The 17549-nt window shown below is 46.1% G+C and overlaps 1 protein-coding gene across 1 annotated transcript in view; it reads left to right on the top strand.

Moving 5' to 3' along the window:
* LOC135054610 (zinc finger protein 260-like) overlaps positions 1-17549 on the top strand; it is a 90233-nt gene that overhangs the window by 45769 nt on the left and 26915 nt on the right. Inside the window, exons 3-6 of the mRNA XM_063957801.1 lie at positions 6064-6255; positions 6862-6985; positions 7102-7199; positions 7351-7534. Of these exons, the coding sequence (XP_063813871.1) occupies positions 6064-6255; positions 6862-6985; positions 7102-7199; positions 7351-7534 (598 nt within the window). The remainder of the gene's footprint in view (positions 1-6063; positions 6256-6861; positions 6986-7101; positions 7200-7350; positions 7535-17549) is intronic.

Genomic DNA, 17549 nt, shown 5'->3' with positions numbered 1-17549 from the left:
TCCTAAAACCAGGCCAAGTGTCGGTGCATCAATGCACGAGAGTCCTGGGAAAAATGGTGGCTTCTTACGAAGCGATTCCATTCGGAAGATTCCATGCAAGAACTTTTCAGTGGGATCTGCTGGACAAATGGTCCGGATCGCATCTTCAGATGCATCAGCGGATAACCCTATCCCCAAGGACAAGGGTGTCTCTCCTGTGGTGGTTACAGAGTGCTCATCTTCTAGAGGGCCGCAGATTCGGCATTCAGGATTGGATGCTAGTGACCACGGATGCCAGCCTGAGAGGCTGGGGAGCAGTCACACAGGGAAGAAATTTCCAGGGCTTGTGGTCAAGCATGGAAACGTCTCTTCACATAAATATCCTGGAACTAAGGGCCATTTACAATGCCCTAAGTCAAGCAAGGCCTCTGCTTCAGGGTCAACCGGTATTGATCCAGTCGGACAACATCACGGCTGTCGCCCACGTAAACAGACAGGGCGGCACAAGAAGCAGGAGGGCAATGGCAGAAGCTGCAAGGATTCTCCGTTGGGCGGAAAATCATGTGATAGCACTGTCAGCAGTGTTCATTCCGGGAGTGGACAACTGGGAATCAGACTTCCTCAGCAGACACGACCTCCACCCGGGGGAGTGGGGACTTCATCCAGAAGTCTTCCAAGTGATCGTAAACCATTGGGAAAAACCAAAGGTGGACATGATGGTGTCCCGTCTCAACAAAAAACTGGACAGATATTGCGCCAGGTCAAGAGACCCTCAGGCAATAGCGGTGGACGCTCTGGTAACACCGTGGGTGTACCAGTCGGTGTATGTGTTCCCTCCTCTGCCTCTCATACCCAAAGTACTCAGAATCATAAGAAGAAGAGGAGTAAGAACTATACTCGTGGCTCCGGATTGGCCAAGAAGAACATGGTACCCGGAACTGCAAGAGATGCTCACGGAGGACCCGTGGCCTCTACCTCTAAGAAAGGACCTGCTCCAGCAGGGACCTTGTCTGTTCCAAGACTTACCGCGGCTGCGTTTGACGGCATGGCGGTTGAACGCCGAATCCTGAAGGAAAAAGGCATTCCAGATGAATTCATCCCTACCCTGATCAAAGCCAGGAAGGATGTAACCGCAAAACATTATCACCGCATTTGGCGAAAATATGTTGCGTGGTGTGAGGCCAAGAAGGCCCCTACGGAGGAATTTCAACTGGGTCGTTTCCTACATTTCCTGCAAGCAGGACTGTCTATGGGCCTAAAATTAGGATCCATTAAGGTTCAGATTTCGGCCCTGTCGATCTTCTTCCAGAAAGAACTGGCTTCAGTGCCTGAAGTTCAGACTTTTGTCAAGGGGGTACTGCATATACAGCCTCCTTTTGTGCCTCCAGTGGCACCTTGGGATCTCAATGTAGTTTTGGGGTTCCTAAAATCACATTGGTTTGAACCACTCACCACTGTGGAATTAAGATATCTCACATGGAAGGTGGTCATGCTGTTAGCCCTGGCGTCAGCCAGGCGTGTCTCAGAATTGGCGGCTTTATCATATAAAAGCCCTTACTTAATTTTTCATTCAGACAGGGCAGAATTGAGGACTCGTCCTCAATTTCTCCCTAAGGTGGTTTCTGCATTTCACATGAACCAACCTATTGTGGTACCTGCGGCTACTAGGGACTTGGAGGACTCCAAGTTGCTTGACGTAGTCAGGGCCCTGAAAATATATGTTTCCAGGACGGCTGGAGTCAGAAAATCTGACTCGCTGTTTATCCTGTATGCACCCAACAAGCTGGGTGCTCCTGCTTCTAAGCAGACGATTGCTCGTTGGATTTGTAGTACAATTCAGCTTGCACATTCTGTGGCAGGCCTGCCACAGCCAAAATCTGTTAAAGCCCATTCCACAAGGAAAGTGGGCTCATCTTGGGCGGCTGCCCGAGGGGTCTCGGCTTTACAACTTTGCCGAGCTGCTACTTGGTCAGGGGCAAACACATTTGCTAAATTCTACAAATTTGATACCCTGGCTGAGGAGGACCTGGAGTTCTCTCATTCGGTGCTGCAGAGTCATCCGCACTCTCCCGCCCGTTTGGGAGCTTTGGTATAATCCCCATGGTCCTTACGGAAGTCCCAGCATCCACTAGGACATCAGAGAAAATAAGAATTTACTTACCGATAATTCTATTTCTCGTAGTCCGTAGTGGATGCTGGCCGCCCATCCCAAGTGCGGATTGTCTGCAATACTTGTATATAGTTATTGTTACAAAAAAATCGGGTTGTTCATTGTTGTGAGCCATCTTTTCAGAGGCTCCTACGTTTATCATACTGTTAACTGGGTTCAGATCACAAGTTGTACGGTGTGATTGGTGTGGCTGGTATGTGTCTTACCCGGGATTCAAAATCCTTCCTTATTATGTACGCTCGTCCGGGCACAGTATCCTAACTGAGGCTTGGAGGAGGGTCATAGGGGGAGGAGCCAGTGCACACCAGCTAGTCATAAAGCTTTTACTTTTGTGCCCAGTCTCCTGCGGAGCCGCTATTCCCCATGGTCCTTACGGAAGTCCCAGAATCCACTACGGACTACGAGAAATAGAATTATCGGTAAGTAAATTCTTATTTTCTTTGCGGACACGATATCCGGCTGGGAAATATACTGCCATCGAGAAGTTTCCCAGACGTGACAAGTCTTTGTGGAGTGTCGCATTTGGACAGGTTCGCGTTTTGTCTCAACGAGAGGTCTCCTGGAGATTATTCCAGGTTAAGAGACACTCAGGTTATAGCGGGGGACATCCTTGTGACACAGGGGATGTTTTTTTAGTCGGTCTAGGTGGCCTCTCCGCATTCACCTTTCTGACAGTGCTAAGAGTAAGATTTTCAAAGGTTCCGATGATTCTTTGAAATCCGGTCTAACCAGCGAGGGTTGGCTATCCAGTTTTTCTTGGTTTACTCATAGAAAATGACTACCTCTTCCTTTGAGCGAGGTAATGGTACAACAAGATCGGGACGTGTATCAGGATTTACCGCGGCTGCCTTTAACGGCGGAGCGGTTGAATGTCATATCCTAAGCCGAATGGGTATTCCCAAGGAAGTTGTTGCTTAAATTCTTCGGGCTAGGAAAGAACTGGCGGCACAGCGTTGCCACCGTTCTTGGAGTAATTGTGTGTCTCGGTGTGTATCTAGGAAGGCTCTATGGAGGACTTTCAGCTAGGTCGTGTTTATCCATACTTTACAAGCCGATTAGCAGGCAAGCCTAATAGGTTTCCTTACGGAATTTTTTTTTTTTTTTTTTTTTTTGGAAGGTGGTCAGGCTATTGACGTCAACGTCCGCAGGGCAGGTGTCGGAAGTGGTGGTTCTGTCTCACAAGAGCCTTGTTTGACCTTTCAGGTGGATAGAGAGGAGTTGAGTTCTCGGTTGGTAGTTCTACCAAGAGTGGCTTCTGGGTTTCGCTGAAATCGGCCTATTTAGATGCCGGGGGTTACTTAGGCATTAGCTCATTCAAATTCCCTTGATTTAGCAAGGGTTTTGAGTATGTAGGTCATCAATTTGGCTCAGTTGGGTGAAACAGAGGCCGGGTTGTCTGGTATGTTACCAGCTTACTTTGGGGGACTGCATTATGCGGTTGTTACATGCTGGATCTGTGATGCGGTTTGGCATGTTCATTCTAAGCCTGCTTTGCCGTCACCATAGTTGGTGAAGGTTCCTTCTTTTGGGAAGAAGAGCTTTTCTTGGACGAATGACAGAGGAGTGTCGGCGGTTCTACTTTGCTGAGTGGATTCTTGGTCGGGGTCAAACGATTTTGCGATGCTCTATACGAGTTTGATACCCTGATTTTTGGGAACCTTATGTTTTCTCCTGCGGTGCTGCTGAGTCGCCCGCACTCTCCCGCCCGTTTTGGAGCTTTTGTATAATCCCCATGGTCCTTTTGGAGTCCCCAGCATCCTCTAGGACGTAGGAGAAAATAGGATTTTGGTACCTACCGGTAAATCCTTTTCTCTTAGTCCGTAGAGGATGCTGGGCGCCCGTCCCAGTGCGTACGGTATCTGCAGTTATTACTTTTGGTTACAACCTGGTAGAGGTTCTTCTCTATCTGGTGGTTGTTACCGTTGTTCATGACATAGCAGGCGAGGTCATATTTTTGCTTCCGTGTACACACGGGTTGTGTTCCATATTCTCTCGACGTGTGGCTGGGTTTTGTTCATGCCGTTGGCGGGTATTCTACTGAATGCCATGTTCTACGGTGTGTTTGAGGTGTGAGCTGGTATGACACTCACCGTGTTTTTAACATTAAATTCTTTCCTCGAAATTGTCCATCTCTCCTGGGCACAGTTTCTAACTGAGGTCTGGAGGAGGGGCATAGAGGGAGGAGCCAGTTCACACCCAGTTTAAGTCTTTATAGTGTGCCCAAGCTCCTGCGGATCCGTCTATACCCCCATGGTCCTTTTGGAGTCCCCAGCATCCTCTATGGACTAAGAGAAAAGGATTTACCGGTAGGTACCAAAATCCTATTTTTACATCCTCTTGGATTATATTAATTCAAAGAGAGCACAGCATATGGTATCCATACAAGTGCTATTATTCCAACAGTGACCTATTTCTGTGTCAATCAACCATCATTAAGATATCTATGAGATTGATTGAGACACGGTACAAGAATAACATATGCTATTATGAAGTACATGAATTAATCCAGTCATTCTTTCAATCTATTAATTCTCCAAGAAAGCGCAGCAGATAACGAGCAACGTAATTGTGATACATCCTTTTATTCTCCCTATTTTCTGTGTGGTATCAGATACAAGTGAAGTTATCATTTGGATTAACTATGCCGATTGCAATTAGTGTGCAGTATGACAAATATTGAACATAAAACATGAACAGACATTCATACCTTTATGTGGATTGATATACAGCATAGGCATATCCAGGCATATACTAAGAACAATCCACAAGGAATTATCCGGTACAGATGGTACATATATAATATATACAACTGCAGGAGTTATTTTGGTGTTGCCTCCTTTTAAATTCTTTTTCACATAAATTTTTCTCTCTTCATCACTTATTTGTTTGTATGTGTCATATTTTAACCTCTATATTTTGCTGTATGTGTCCCACTTAAAGGGACCTTCCCTATATTAAAGGTAGCATTAAAAGCTAAGTTTTAATATATTAATTAATCCAATAAATCTATTCAGTGCCTTCTTCTAGTTCTCTTTTTTGTGTTGTTCCAAAGTCTGGTTACATTAGGGTCGCACCCCCAGAGAGGAAAAAGGTCTAATTTAGACGCACGATTATTGGGGATGTCATAAGTTTTCCTTTATACAAGATTTTGATACACCTTTACAAGTGTGCAGATGTACTTCTCCCAACTTGTTTGAGCATCATGATGACATCACATAACTATAGTAATAATTCCAGAACATAACTGGGTAAGTTAGGGGATCTGAAAATGTCATAATGAGATCCTTAATATCTATAATAATAATACAGGGACATGACTGGGGAGGTGAGGGGATCTGGGAGAGTCACTGTAACATCACTTATATCCATAGTAATAATACAGTGACATGACTGGGGAGGTGAGGGGGTCTGGGAGCACACAGTGACCTCACTTGTATCTATAATAATAATAATATAGGGATATGACTGGATCATGCATCTATGAGGGTCACTGTGACACTAGTAATAACAGGGTCATAACTGGGAAAGTAACAGGATCTGAAAGCGTTATAGTGAAATACCTAATATCTATAATAATAATACAGGGACATGACTGGGGAGGTGAGGGGATCTGAGCTTGTCACAGTGGCATCACTTATATCTATAGTAATAATACAGGGACATGACTGGGGCAGTGAGGGGATCTGGAGCATCACAGTGACATCACTAATATCTATGATATAGGGACATGACTGAGGAGTGGATCTTTGAGGGTCACAGTGAAATCACTTCTCTATAGTAATAATACAGGGACATGACTGGGGAGGAGAGGGGATCTGAGAGTGTCACAATGTGTATTATGCACAATTAACTCCTAAAATATCAACTCCATATAGATAGTTTAGTTATTTGTTGATGTTTCCATCAATGCACAGGATTACACAGTAGTGAAGAAGACAACTATTCACTGTGAGACACCCAGCAGCCGTCCCTGTGTGTCAGGAGGACTGAGCAGGACCCAGAGCCCCATCATGGTGCCTCCACCTCACTCTCTTCTACATAAAAGGCACAATGACCAAAAGATCCTGGAACTCACCAACAAGATCATTCAGCTGCTGACTGGAGAGGTGACTGCTGGGAATGGGACATTATACAGTAACACCAGGGGACGTGTCTGGGTGATGACTGGAGAGGTGACTGCTGGGAATGGGACATTATACAGTAACACCAGGGGACGTGTCTGGGTGATGACTGGAGAGGTGACTGCTGGGAATGGGACATTATACAGTAACACCAGGGGATGTGTCTGGGTGATGACTGGAGAGGTGACTGCTGGGAATGGGACATTATACAGTAACACCAGGGGACGTGTGTGGGTGATGACTGGAGAGGTGACTGCTGGGAATGGGACATTATACAGTAACACCAGGGGATGTGTCTGGGTGATGACTAGAGAGGTGACTGCTGGGAATAGGACATTATACAGTAACACCAGGGGACGTGTGTGGGTGATTGACTGGAGAGGTGACTGCTGGGAATGGGACATTATACAGTAACACCAGGGGATGTGTCTGGGTGATGACTGGAGAGGTGACTGCTGGGAATGGGGCGTTATACGGTAACACCAGGGGACGTGTCTGGGAGATGACTGGAGAGGTGACTGCTGGGAATGGGGCATTATACAGTAACACCAGGGGATGTCTGGGTGATGACTGTATCATTGTGTGTGTCAGGTTCCTATGAGGTGTCAGGATGTCACTGTCTATTTCTCCATGGAGGAGTGGGAGTATATAGAGGAACACAGAGGTCTGTACAAGGACGTGATGATGGAGAATCACCGGCCCCTCACATCACTGGGTAAGAGGAGACTGTCATGTATTGTATAGGGGAGAGCAGGTATGGGGGCCCCTATATACACATCACCTGATAATCACATATATACAATGTATTCAGTCACTGTGTGTCTCCTACAGATGGACCCAGTAACAGAGATACCCCAGAGAGATGCCCCCGTCCTCTGTATTCCCAGGATTGTACAGAGGAGAATCACAGGATCCCACAGGAGGATCAGGTAGGTGGGTTTAAGGGTCTCATCAATATACCAAAGTGACTGTCAATGTATGATTTGCAGTGTCTTATGCAGTGATATTCTATTGCTTAAATCAGTGACACATGATATTTCTATGGTTTTTGTATTAATTGAGCATTACACTTATATTAAGGCAGAAGATACAGAGGGAGAAGAAGAGACGTATGTGACTGATATGAATGCAGAAGATGTAGAGGGAGAAGAAGAGACGTATGTGACTGATATGAAGGCAGAAGATACAGAGGGAAAAGTAGAGACGTATGTGAGGGGTGATCAGCAGTGTAAGGAGGAGGAAATCCCTACAGATACCAGCACAGGTGAGTAATAATCACTTTTCTCTAACGTCCTAGAGGATGCTGGGACTCCGTAAGGACCATGGGGAATAGACGGGCTCCGCAGGAGACATGGGCACTTTAAGAAAGACTTTGGACTCTGGGTGTGCACTGGCTCCTCCCCTATGCCCCTTCTCCAGACCTCAGTTTTAGACTGTGCCCAGAGGAGAATGGGTGCACTGCAGGGACCTTTTCTGAGTTTCCTGCTTAGGAAGCATTTTTGTTAGGATTTTTTCTCTTTTTCAGGGAGCAGTGCTGGCAACAGGCTCCCTGCATCGAGGGACTGAGGAGAGAGGAGCAGACCTACTTAAATGATAGGCTCTGCTTCCTCGGCTACTGGACACCATTAGCTCCAGAGGGAGTGAACACAGGTTCGTCCTGGGCGTTCACCCCAGAGCCGCGCCGCCGTTCTCCTCACAGAGCCAGAAGAAACGAAGATAGAAGACGTCAGGCGGCAGAAGCCTTCGGTGCTTCACTTAGGAAACGCACAGCACTGCAGCTGTGCGTCATTGCTCCCGTACACCTCACACACTCTGGTCACTGTAAGGGTGCAGGGCGCAGGAGGGGCGCCCTGGGCAGCAATAAAACACCTCTCCTATGGCAAAAGTCTATATACATGTACAGGTGGGCACTGTACATGTATATAAAAGAGCCCTCGCCATTTTTTAGTAAGTTTGAGAGGAACAGAAGCCCGCCGCCGAGGGGGCGGGGCTTCTCCCTCAGCACTCACCAGCGCCATTTTCTCTCCACAGCACCGCTGAGAGGAAGCTCCCCGGACTCTCCCCTGCTTGTCACACAGTAAAAGGGGGTTTTAAAGTAGAGGGGGGGGGGGGGGGGCACATTATTGACATATATCTCCTCGGCAGCTAGGAAAGCCATCTTGCAAATGTGGGTCCATAGCTCTGCTCCGACACTGGAAATGTTTAGGGACAAACTATTTTTCATTTGCCATATGGATTGGCTGGAGGCCTCACTTCAAAAAGAATCTCGCACAGAATCTTTTTTCGCAACATGGGAAAGCTTTATTGAAACGCTTCCTATTCATACCAAAGAGGCCATTAGTCAGTGTTTTCGCAACACACTTTGGTATGAAACCAGAATTTTTCTTGGAGACCCTCCCATCGAGTTTGATAGCGCTAATTAGGCTAATTACGTGTTCCTATCTCTCTGCGTCATGTATTACATTTTGTGACCGCCACGTTATATCTGTTTGTTTTGCTATTATTTTCTTTGATTGTCACTCGCAATATCACTGTACTTATTGTTACTTTATCTAAAGAAATGCTTCAATAAAGAAAGAAATGTTTAAAAAAATAAATAAATTGTATCTTCAACAGGTGATAGTCAAAGTTCCTCTTCTCCAGCAAGGAAAAGGGTATTACTCAACCCTGTTTGTGGTCCCGAAACCGGACGGTTCGGTCAGGCCCATTTTGAATCTAAAATCCCTGAACTTGTACTTGAAAAAGTTTAAGTTCAAGATGGAATCGCTCAGAGCGGTCATCGCCAGCCTGGAGGGGGGGGATTGGATGGTGTCCCTGGACATAAAGGATGCATACCTTCATGTTCCGATTTTCCATCCTCACCAGGCGTTCCTGAGATTTGCAGTAAAGGACTGTCATTACCAATTTCAGACGTTGCCGTTTGGACTTTCCACAGCCCCGAGAATTTTCACCAAGGTAATAGCGGAAATGATGGTGCTCCTGCGCAAGCAGGGTGTCACAGTTATCCCATACTCGGATGATCTCATAAAGGCGAGATCTCGGGAGAAGTTGCTGGACAGCGTGTCGCTGTCGGTGAATATGTTGCAGCGTGCTGGATTCTCAATATGCCGAAGTCCCAGCTAGTCCCTATGACCTTTTTGGGCCTGATTCTAGACACAGATCAGAAAAAGGTTTTTCTTCCGATGGAAAAGGCTCAGGAGCTCATAGCCCTGGTCAGGAACCTATTAAAGCTAAAAAAGGTTTCAGTACATCACTGCACGCGTGTCGTGGGGAAGATGATGGCTTCGTACGAGGCCATCACCTTCGGAAGGTTCCATGCAAGGACCTTTCAATGGGATCTACTGGACAAATGGTCCGGGTCCCATTTACAAATGCATCAGAGGATCACCCTGTCTCCCAGAGCCAGGGTATCTCTCCTGTGGTGGCTGCACAGTGCTCACCTCCTAGAAGGCCGCAGGTTCGGAATTCAGGACTGGATCCTGGTGACCACGGATGCAAGCCTCCACTGGGAAGAAATTTCTGGTCTCCACATCAACGTTGTCACGAACCGGTCTCTCACCTCTGCGGGTTCTGGGGTTCATCCGTTGCCAGTGCGGTTGCTCGCGGTGCTGTGCGGCCGTGTGGGGACGCGGCGTGATCAGTAGCACAGGTAATGCAGAGTCTGGGAACTGGGAGTGCGGGGACCAAATGGCCTAAGGCACTGCGGTGTGTCTGCTGTATAGGAGGTGGCCATGTTGGAGACCAAATAAGTAATACAGAGCACTTGTGAAAACACCTGTGGGTAGGTGTAAGCCAATCCCGTGCTTGTGCCGCCTTTAAGTAGGCTGGGATTACGTTACTCTGGGCCAGTGCTTTGTTGTATCAACGCTATGCCCTAGCTCTGAGCTCCCTCCGTGCATTCCTGTGTGATTCCCGTGGTCCAGATGTCGCCTCCGTTCCCAGAGGTCCGTCTGCAGCCTTCACTGCTAAAAGATCCACCGGCTCTCCGCTGTGCTGTCAGTTAATTGCACACCTACTGGAAACAGTTGGATTCCCAGAGTCTTGCATGAGGTTACCCTGTCTGCCTGCTTTCAACCATACAAAGTTTGGAGGATTCCACTACCCTCAGCTGTTCGTTTGTTCTACTCTGCATTTAACCCGTTCATCACCTTGTCATCTGCTACAGTTTCACAGTGATCTCCGGAACTCGCAAGTAACCCAATTCAGTACTTTTATTTTCTATGTTGCCATAACAAGGATAATTCTTCAGTCTTTCAGTTAACTCTCAAAACTTCACTGCAAATCCTTACAGTTATTTCTTCATGTCTGCATTACCCAGTTAAACACATTCTACAGTTCAGCATCAAAGCTTGTTTATGTTTGGACAATTCAACATTCATTCAAGTCTGTTTTAAACCCAGTTCCATGAACATTTCTTTTATTTTTTCTTTAAGATTTATCCTGCATATTATTTTTACCATTCATGCAATACGTCAGTACAATATGATGATTAATAACTTGTCATTTAACATTTACTGAATTGTTATTTTCAATAAATATATGAAACAGAACTTTCTTCGTCCTCCCTGCTTTCTTCATACCCCAGCACCTCCACCTGTGGTTGGTTCCGGGTTAACGGATTCACAAAAACACCCGGACCTGACAGTAAGCACTGGCCACATGGATCCGTCAAGTGACCAATTCACAGGAGGCGGTGCTACGACAGATATCCTTTCCCGTCTGGAAAATCAGGAGTCTATACAGACACAAATAGTGCAGTTTATGCAAACTATGGCAGACGGTTTGGAGGTTCTTCATACGGCTATTAAAACGTCTCAAGTCCAGATTCCAACTCCGGTTGTCCCAGTTACCACTACGGCTTCTCCTGTGATGCTGCCTACGTCCCGCTTGCAGTTACCCTCTCCGAGTAAGTTTGACGGAACTCCAAAACTTTGCAGAGGATTCCTGAATCAATGCGAGATCCAGTTCGAACTGTTGTCCGCCAGTTTCCCATCAGCTCGTTCTAATGTTGCCCTCCTCTCCGGTCAGGCTCTGGAGTGGGCATCACCATTATGGGAAAGAGGTGATCCTATCCTCTCTAATTACAAGGAGTTTGTATCATCCTTCCGGAGAATCTTTGACGAACCAGGCAAAACCACCTCAGCATCTTTGGAGATTCTCCGTCTACGTCAAGGTTTACGTCCTGTCAGTCAATATATTATTCAGTTTTGCACGTTGTCTTCAGAGTTAAATTGGAATGAGGAGGCCCTGATCGCCGCGTTTTGGAATGGACTTTCAGAGAGAATCAAGGATGATTTAACCATCCGGGATGTGCCAACTAAACTGGATGAATTGATTTCTCTCTGTAACAAACTTGACCTACGCTACAGAGAGCGATGTTTAGAGAAATCCAGGACAGAGCGATCCAGTCCATGTTATCATCCTAGGCCTCGACAAGATTCTTCATCACAGTCTCCGGTAACGCCAGAAGAACCTATGCAGATTGGGCGCTCTCGCCTCACAGAGGAGGAACGACTTAGTCGTCGACAGGGTAACCTCTGCATGTACTGTGGGTCCTCCGAACATTTAGTTAAATGCTGCAAACTCCGGCCGGGAAACTCTTGCTCCTAGCTTATTCAAGGGAGGTTAAGCTAGGAGTTACTTTAGAATCACATTCTGGGAAAGAGCCGACCTTGTCTATTCAATTAGAAGTTCCAAGTTCTACAGTGAAAGTTTCAGCTCTCCTAGATTCCGGGGCAGCCGAGAACTTCATCTCCTCAGCCTTTGTCTTACGGTCTAAAGTTCAAACCATGCCTCTGGAAGCAGCAGTTGCTGTTACAGCAGTTGATGGAAGTCGAATTCCAGATGGTATAATTACTCATCGAACCGTATGTCTGAAGATGAAAGTTGGTGTGCTCCATTCCGAATACCTCTCCTTCTACGTGATTCCCAAAGCCTCTCATGATGTGAATCTTGGTTTACCTTGGCTGCAGAAACATAATCCACAATTTAATTGGCAAACCATGGAAGTCCTTTCGTGGGGTAAATCTTGTGCCAAGGACTGTTTAGCCTCAATTGTACCTCTCCGGTCAATTAGCCTTCCCGACCTACCTCCGGTGTATCAATCCTTTGCGGATGTTTTCAGTAAACAAGCAGCAGACTCTCTACCCCCTCATCGCGAATGGGACTGCCCAATCGTCTTGGTTCCGGGCAAAACCCCTCCTAGGGGACGAATTTATCCGCTATCCATCCCAGAGACTCAAGCTATGTCTGATTATATACAGGAAAATCTAACCAAAGGATTTATCAGACCATCTTCACCTGCAGGAGCCGGATTCTTCTTCGTTAAGAAGAAGGATGGTGGGTTACGACCATGCATAGATTACCGTGGACTCAATGAGATCACTGTGAAGAACAAGTACCCATTACCCTTAATTCCAGAATTATTTGACCGTGTAAAGGGAGCTACTGTGTTTACAAAATTGGATCTCCGAGGGGCCTACAATTTAATCCGCATCCGGGCAGGGGACGAGTGGAAGACTGCTTTTAATACCCGGGATGGGCATTATGAATACCTTGTAATGCCTTTTGGTCTTTGTAATGCGCCTGCAGTTTTCCAAAGCTTTGTGAATTAACTTTTTCGTGATCTTCTCTACAAGTGTCTAGTAGTGTACCTGGATGATATCCTAATATTCTCTAAGGATCTAAAGTCTCACTGTCACCAAGTTAAAGAGGTACTGACACGTCTGTGGAAAAATCAACTTTATTGTAAGTTAGAGAAGTGCACTTTTGAAGTATCTTCCATACCGTTCCTTGGTTACATCATTTCTGGATCAGAGCTATGTATGGATCCTGGTAAGGTACAAGCTATCCGAGATTGGTCCACTCCTACAACTCTCAAGGGGATTCAGCGATTTCTTGGCTTTGCTAATTTCTACAGGAGATTCATTAAGAATTATTCTACGTTAGCTGCTCCCATCACAGCCTTAACTCGCAAGGGAGCAGATCCTACGAACTGGTCTTCTGAAGCAATCAAAGCCTTCTCTGATTTAAAGCAAGCCCTTGTGTCAGCCCCCATTCTTTGACAGCCTGATTTGAACCGTCCCTTTCTACTAGAGGTGGATGCATCTACAGAAGCAGTAGGAGCTGTGTTGTCACAAGTCTTTGACGATAAAAAAAGTCCATCCCTGCGGATATTTCTCCCGTAAGTTCCTCCCGGCTGAACGTAATTATGCAATCGGTGAGCAAGAATTACTTGCCATCAAGTTGGCATTTGAGGAGTGGAAATACCTTCTAGAAGGAGCACAACATCGCATTACAGTATATACTGATCATAAGAATCTTCTATATCTGCAGTCAGCTCAGTGCTTGAATCCACGACACGCTCGATGGGCGCTTTTCTTGCCACAATTTAATTTCAAGCTCACCTATCGTCCAGGGCCTCAGAACAAAAAGGCAGATGCCCTTTCTCGGTCCTTTGCTTCTTCTGAATTAAATGATGCTACCACGAATCAAGCCATTGTGAATCCTACGTCCTTTTGAATGACTCGAACCTCTCCAGTTCCTCCGCCTGGCAAAACCTTTGTCGCCACAAATCTTCGAAAACGGCTGCTTACCTGGGCTCACTCCTCTTCCTTCATGGGTCATCCTGGGGTTCTAAAGACTCTCAAATTTATTCAACAGTCTTATTGGTGGCCACGTCTCAAAGCCGATGTTCAAGAGTTTATAGCAGCATGTCCTAAATGTGCCCAACATAAGAGTCCAAGAAGTTCTCCACCAGGTTTATTACATCCATTATCTATACCCAAACAACCATGGACTCATATCTCAATGGATTTCGTGACCGATCTACCTCCATCAAAAGGGCGAAATACCATTTGGGTGATAGTGGATCGATTTTTGAAAATGGCACATTTCATCCCATTAACTGGATTACCATCAGCCCCTTTACTAGCCAGATTGTTCATTTCTGAAATCTTCAAGTTGCATGGGCTTCCTCGAGAGATCATCTCTGATCGGGCAACACAGCTTGTGGCCAAGTTTTGGAGGTCGCTTTGTTCATCTTTAAATGTCAAGTTGAATTTTTCTTCTGCATATCATCCCCAGACAGATGGACAAACTGAGAGAGTAAACCAAGACCTTGAAACATTTCTCCGGCTATATATATCGTCCTCACAGGATGACTGGGTTGACTACCTTCCATTGGCAGAATTTGCTCATAATAATCTCTTCCATTCGTCTTCAGAATCTACACCCTTTTATATTAACTTCGGCTTTCATCCTCGTGTGCCAGAATTCCATCCGTTGCCAGCCCTAGAGGTTCCAGCAGCAGATCAAGAGCTTCAACGTCTATCTAGAATCTGGAGTTGTGTGCGTAAGTCGTTGGTCAAAACTTCCGCTCGTTATAAATCTTTTGCAGATAGAAAACGTAAAGCTGTACCGAATTACAAGGTGGGAGACCAAGTTTGGATTTCTACTCGCAATCTCAGGTTCAAAGTTCCTTCTAAGAAATTTGCTCCCAAGTTTATTGGTCCATTTCCCATTGTAAAGGTACTCAACCCTGTGTCATACAAAGTCAAGTTGCCACCATCTTTGAGAATTCCTAACGCCTTTCATACATCTTTATTGAAGCCTTTGATTCTCAATAAATTCCGTACTACCCAGTCCTAATCTCCTAAAGTTCACTCTTTGCAGGATGAGGAATTTGAAGTTAAAGAGATTGTGGACTCACGTTCCCGATATGGACGTTTACAGTTTTTGGTCGACTGGAAGGGTTACGGTCCGGAGGAGAGATCCTGGGTTTTTTCTGAAGATGTTCATGCTCCAAGACTGGTACAGAAATACTTCTCCAAAAATCCTGATAAAGTTCAAAGGTGTTCGGAGACCACCCTTAGAGGAGGGGGTACTGTCACGAACCGGTCTCTCACCTCTGCGGGTTCTGGGGTTCATCCGTTGCCAGTGCGGTTGCTCGCGGTGCTGTGCGGCCGTGTGGGGACGCGGCATGATCAGTAGCACAGGTAATGCAGAGTCTGGGAACTGGGAGTGCGGGGACCAAATGGCCTAAGGCACTGCGGTGTGTCTGCTGTATAGGAGGTGGCCATGTTGGAGACCAAATAAGTAATACAGAGCACTTGTGAAAACACCTGTGGGTAGGTGTAAGCCAATCCCGTGCTTGTGCTGCCTTTAAGTAGGCTGGGATTACGTTACTCTGGGCCAGTGCTTTGTTGTATCAACACTATGCCCTAGCTCTGAGCTCCCTCCGTGCATTCCTGTGTGATTCCCGTGGTCCAGATGTCGCCTCCGTTCCCAGAGGTCCGTCTGCAGCCTTCACTGCTAAAAGATCCACCGGCTCTCCGCTGTGCTGTCAGTTAATTGCACACCTACTGGAAACAGTTGGATTCCCAGAGTCTTGCATGAGGTTACCTTGTCTGCCTGCTTTCAACCATACAAAGTTTGGAGGATTCCACTACCCTCAGCTGTTCATTTGTTCTACTCTGCATTTAACCCGTTCATCACCTTGTCATCTGCTACAGTTTCACAGTGATCTCCGGAACTCGCAAGTAACCCAATTCAGTACTTTTATTTTCTATGTTGCCATAACAAGGATAATTCTTCAGTCTTTCAGTTAACTCTCAAAACTTCACTGCAAATCCTTACAGTTATTTCTTCATGTCTGCATTACCCAGTTAAACACATTCTACAGTTCAGCATCAAAGCTTGTTTATATTTGGACAATTCAACATTCATTCAAGTCTGTTTTAAACGCAGTTCCATGAACATTTCTTTTATTTTTTCTTTAAGATTTATCCTGCATATTATTTTTACCATTCATGCAATACGTCAGTACAATATGATGATTAACAACTTGTCATTTAACATTTACTGAATTGTTATTTTCAATAAATATATGAAACGGAACTTTCTTCGTCCTCCCTGCTTTCTTCATACCCCAGCACCTTCACCTGTGGTTGGTCCAGGGTTAACGGATTCACAAAAACACCCGGACCTGACAAACGTCCTGAAGTTGAGGGCCATATACAACGCCCTACGTCAAGCGGAGGCATTGCTTCGGGACAAACCGGTTCTGATTCAGTCGGGCAATGTCACAGCAGTGGCTCATGTAAACCGCCAAGGCGGCACAAGCAGCAGAGTGGCCATGGCTGAAGCGACCAGGATTCTTCGCTGGGCAGAAGGCCATGTAAGCGCCCTATCAGCAGTATTCATCCCAGGGGTGGACAACTGGGAAGCGGACTTCCTCAGCAGACACGACCTGCATCCGGGAGAGTGGGGACTTCATCAAGAAGTCTTCACACAGATCGTGGGTCGGTGGGGACTGCCTCAGATAGACATGATGGCGTCCCGTCTCAAAAAAAAGCTAAAGTGGTATTGCGACAGGTCAAGAGACCCTCAGGCGGTAGCGGTGGACACTCTAGTGACACCGTGGGTGTTCAGATCGTTCTATGTGTTCCCTCCTCTACCACTTAAAGATTATCTGTCCAATCTGTCTGATTGGAAAGAAAATCTGGCAATGTCTGGGAGCAAATGACAATCAACCATTTGCTCCCAAAATCCAGAAAATGGACAGAAATGGTTGTTAAGATCAATTGTTGTAACAAAACAAACTTAACCAATTTGTTTGAAAGTTCATTTTTGTCTGTTGTCCAGTGTTTGAGAGCAAATGGTCAATTGTCATTTGCTCCCATACATTACCAGATTTTTGTTCCAACCGGAAAGATTGGACAGATAATCTTTAAGTGTGTAGGGCACTTTAGAAGAGTCAGAACAATCCTCATTGTTCCAGATTGGCCACGAAGGACTTGGTAACCGGATCTGCAAGAGTTGCTCACGGAAGATCCGTGGCCTCTTCCTCTAAGACAGGACCTGCTGCAGCAGGGGCCTTGTCTGTTCCAAGACTTTCCGCGGCTGCGTTTGATGGCATGGCGGTTGAACGCCGGATCCTCGCGAAAAAAAGTTATTCCGGAGGAGGTCATTCCTACCCTGATCAAGGCTAGGAAGGACGTGACATCGAAACATTATCACCGTATATGGCGAAATTATGTTTCTTGGTGTGAGGCCAGGACGGCTCCTACGGAGGAGTTCCATTTGGGTTGTCTGCTTCACTTCCTGCAAACAGGAGTGAATTTGGGCCTAAAATTAGGGTCCATAAAGGTCCAAATTTCAGCATTATCCATTTTCTTTCAAAAAGAATTGGCTTCTCTTCCTGAAGTACAGACATTCGTGAAGGGGGTGCTGCATATTCAGCCTCCTTTTGTACCTCCGGTGGCGCCGTGGGATCTTAA

The sequence above is a fragment of the Pseudophryne corroboree genome, chromosome 3, assembly GCF_028390025.1.
Source record: "Pseudophryne corroboree isolate aPseCor3 chromosome 3, aPseCor3.hap2, whole genome shotgun sequence".
Taxonomy (NCBI): domain Eukaryota; kingdom Metazoa; phylum Chordata; class Amphibia; order Anura; family Myobatrachidae; genus Pseudophryne; species Pseudophryne corroboree.
Note: the sequence above shows the minus strand (reverse complement) of the source record. Positions and strands in the feature narration are given on the sequence as shown.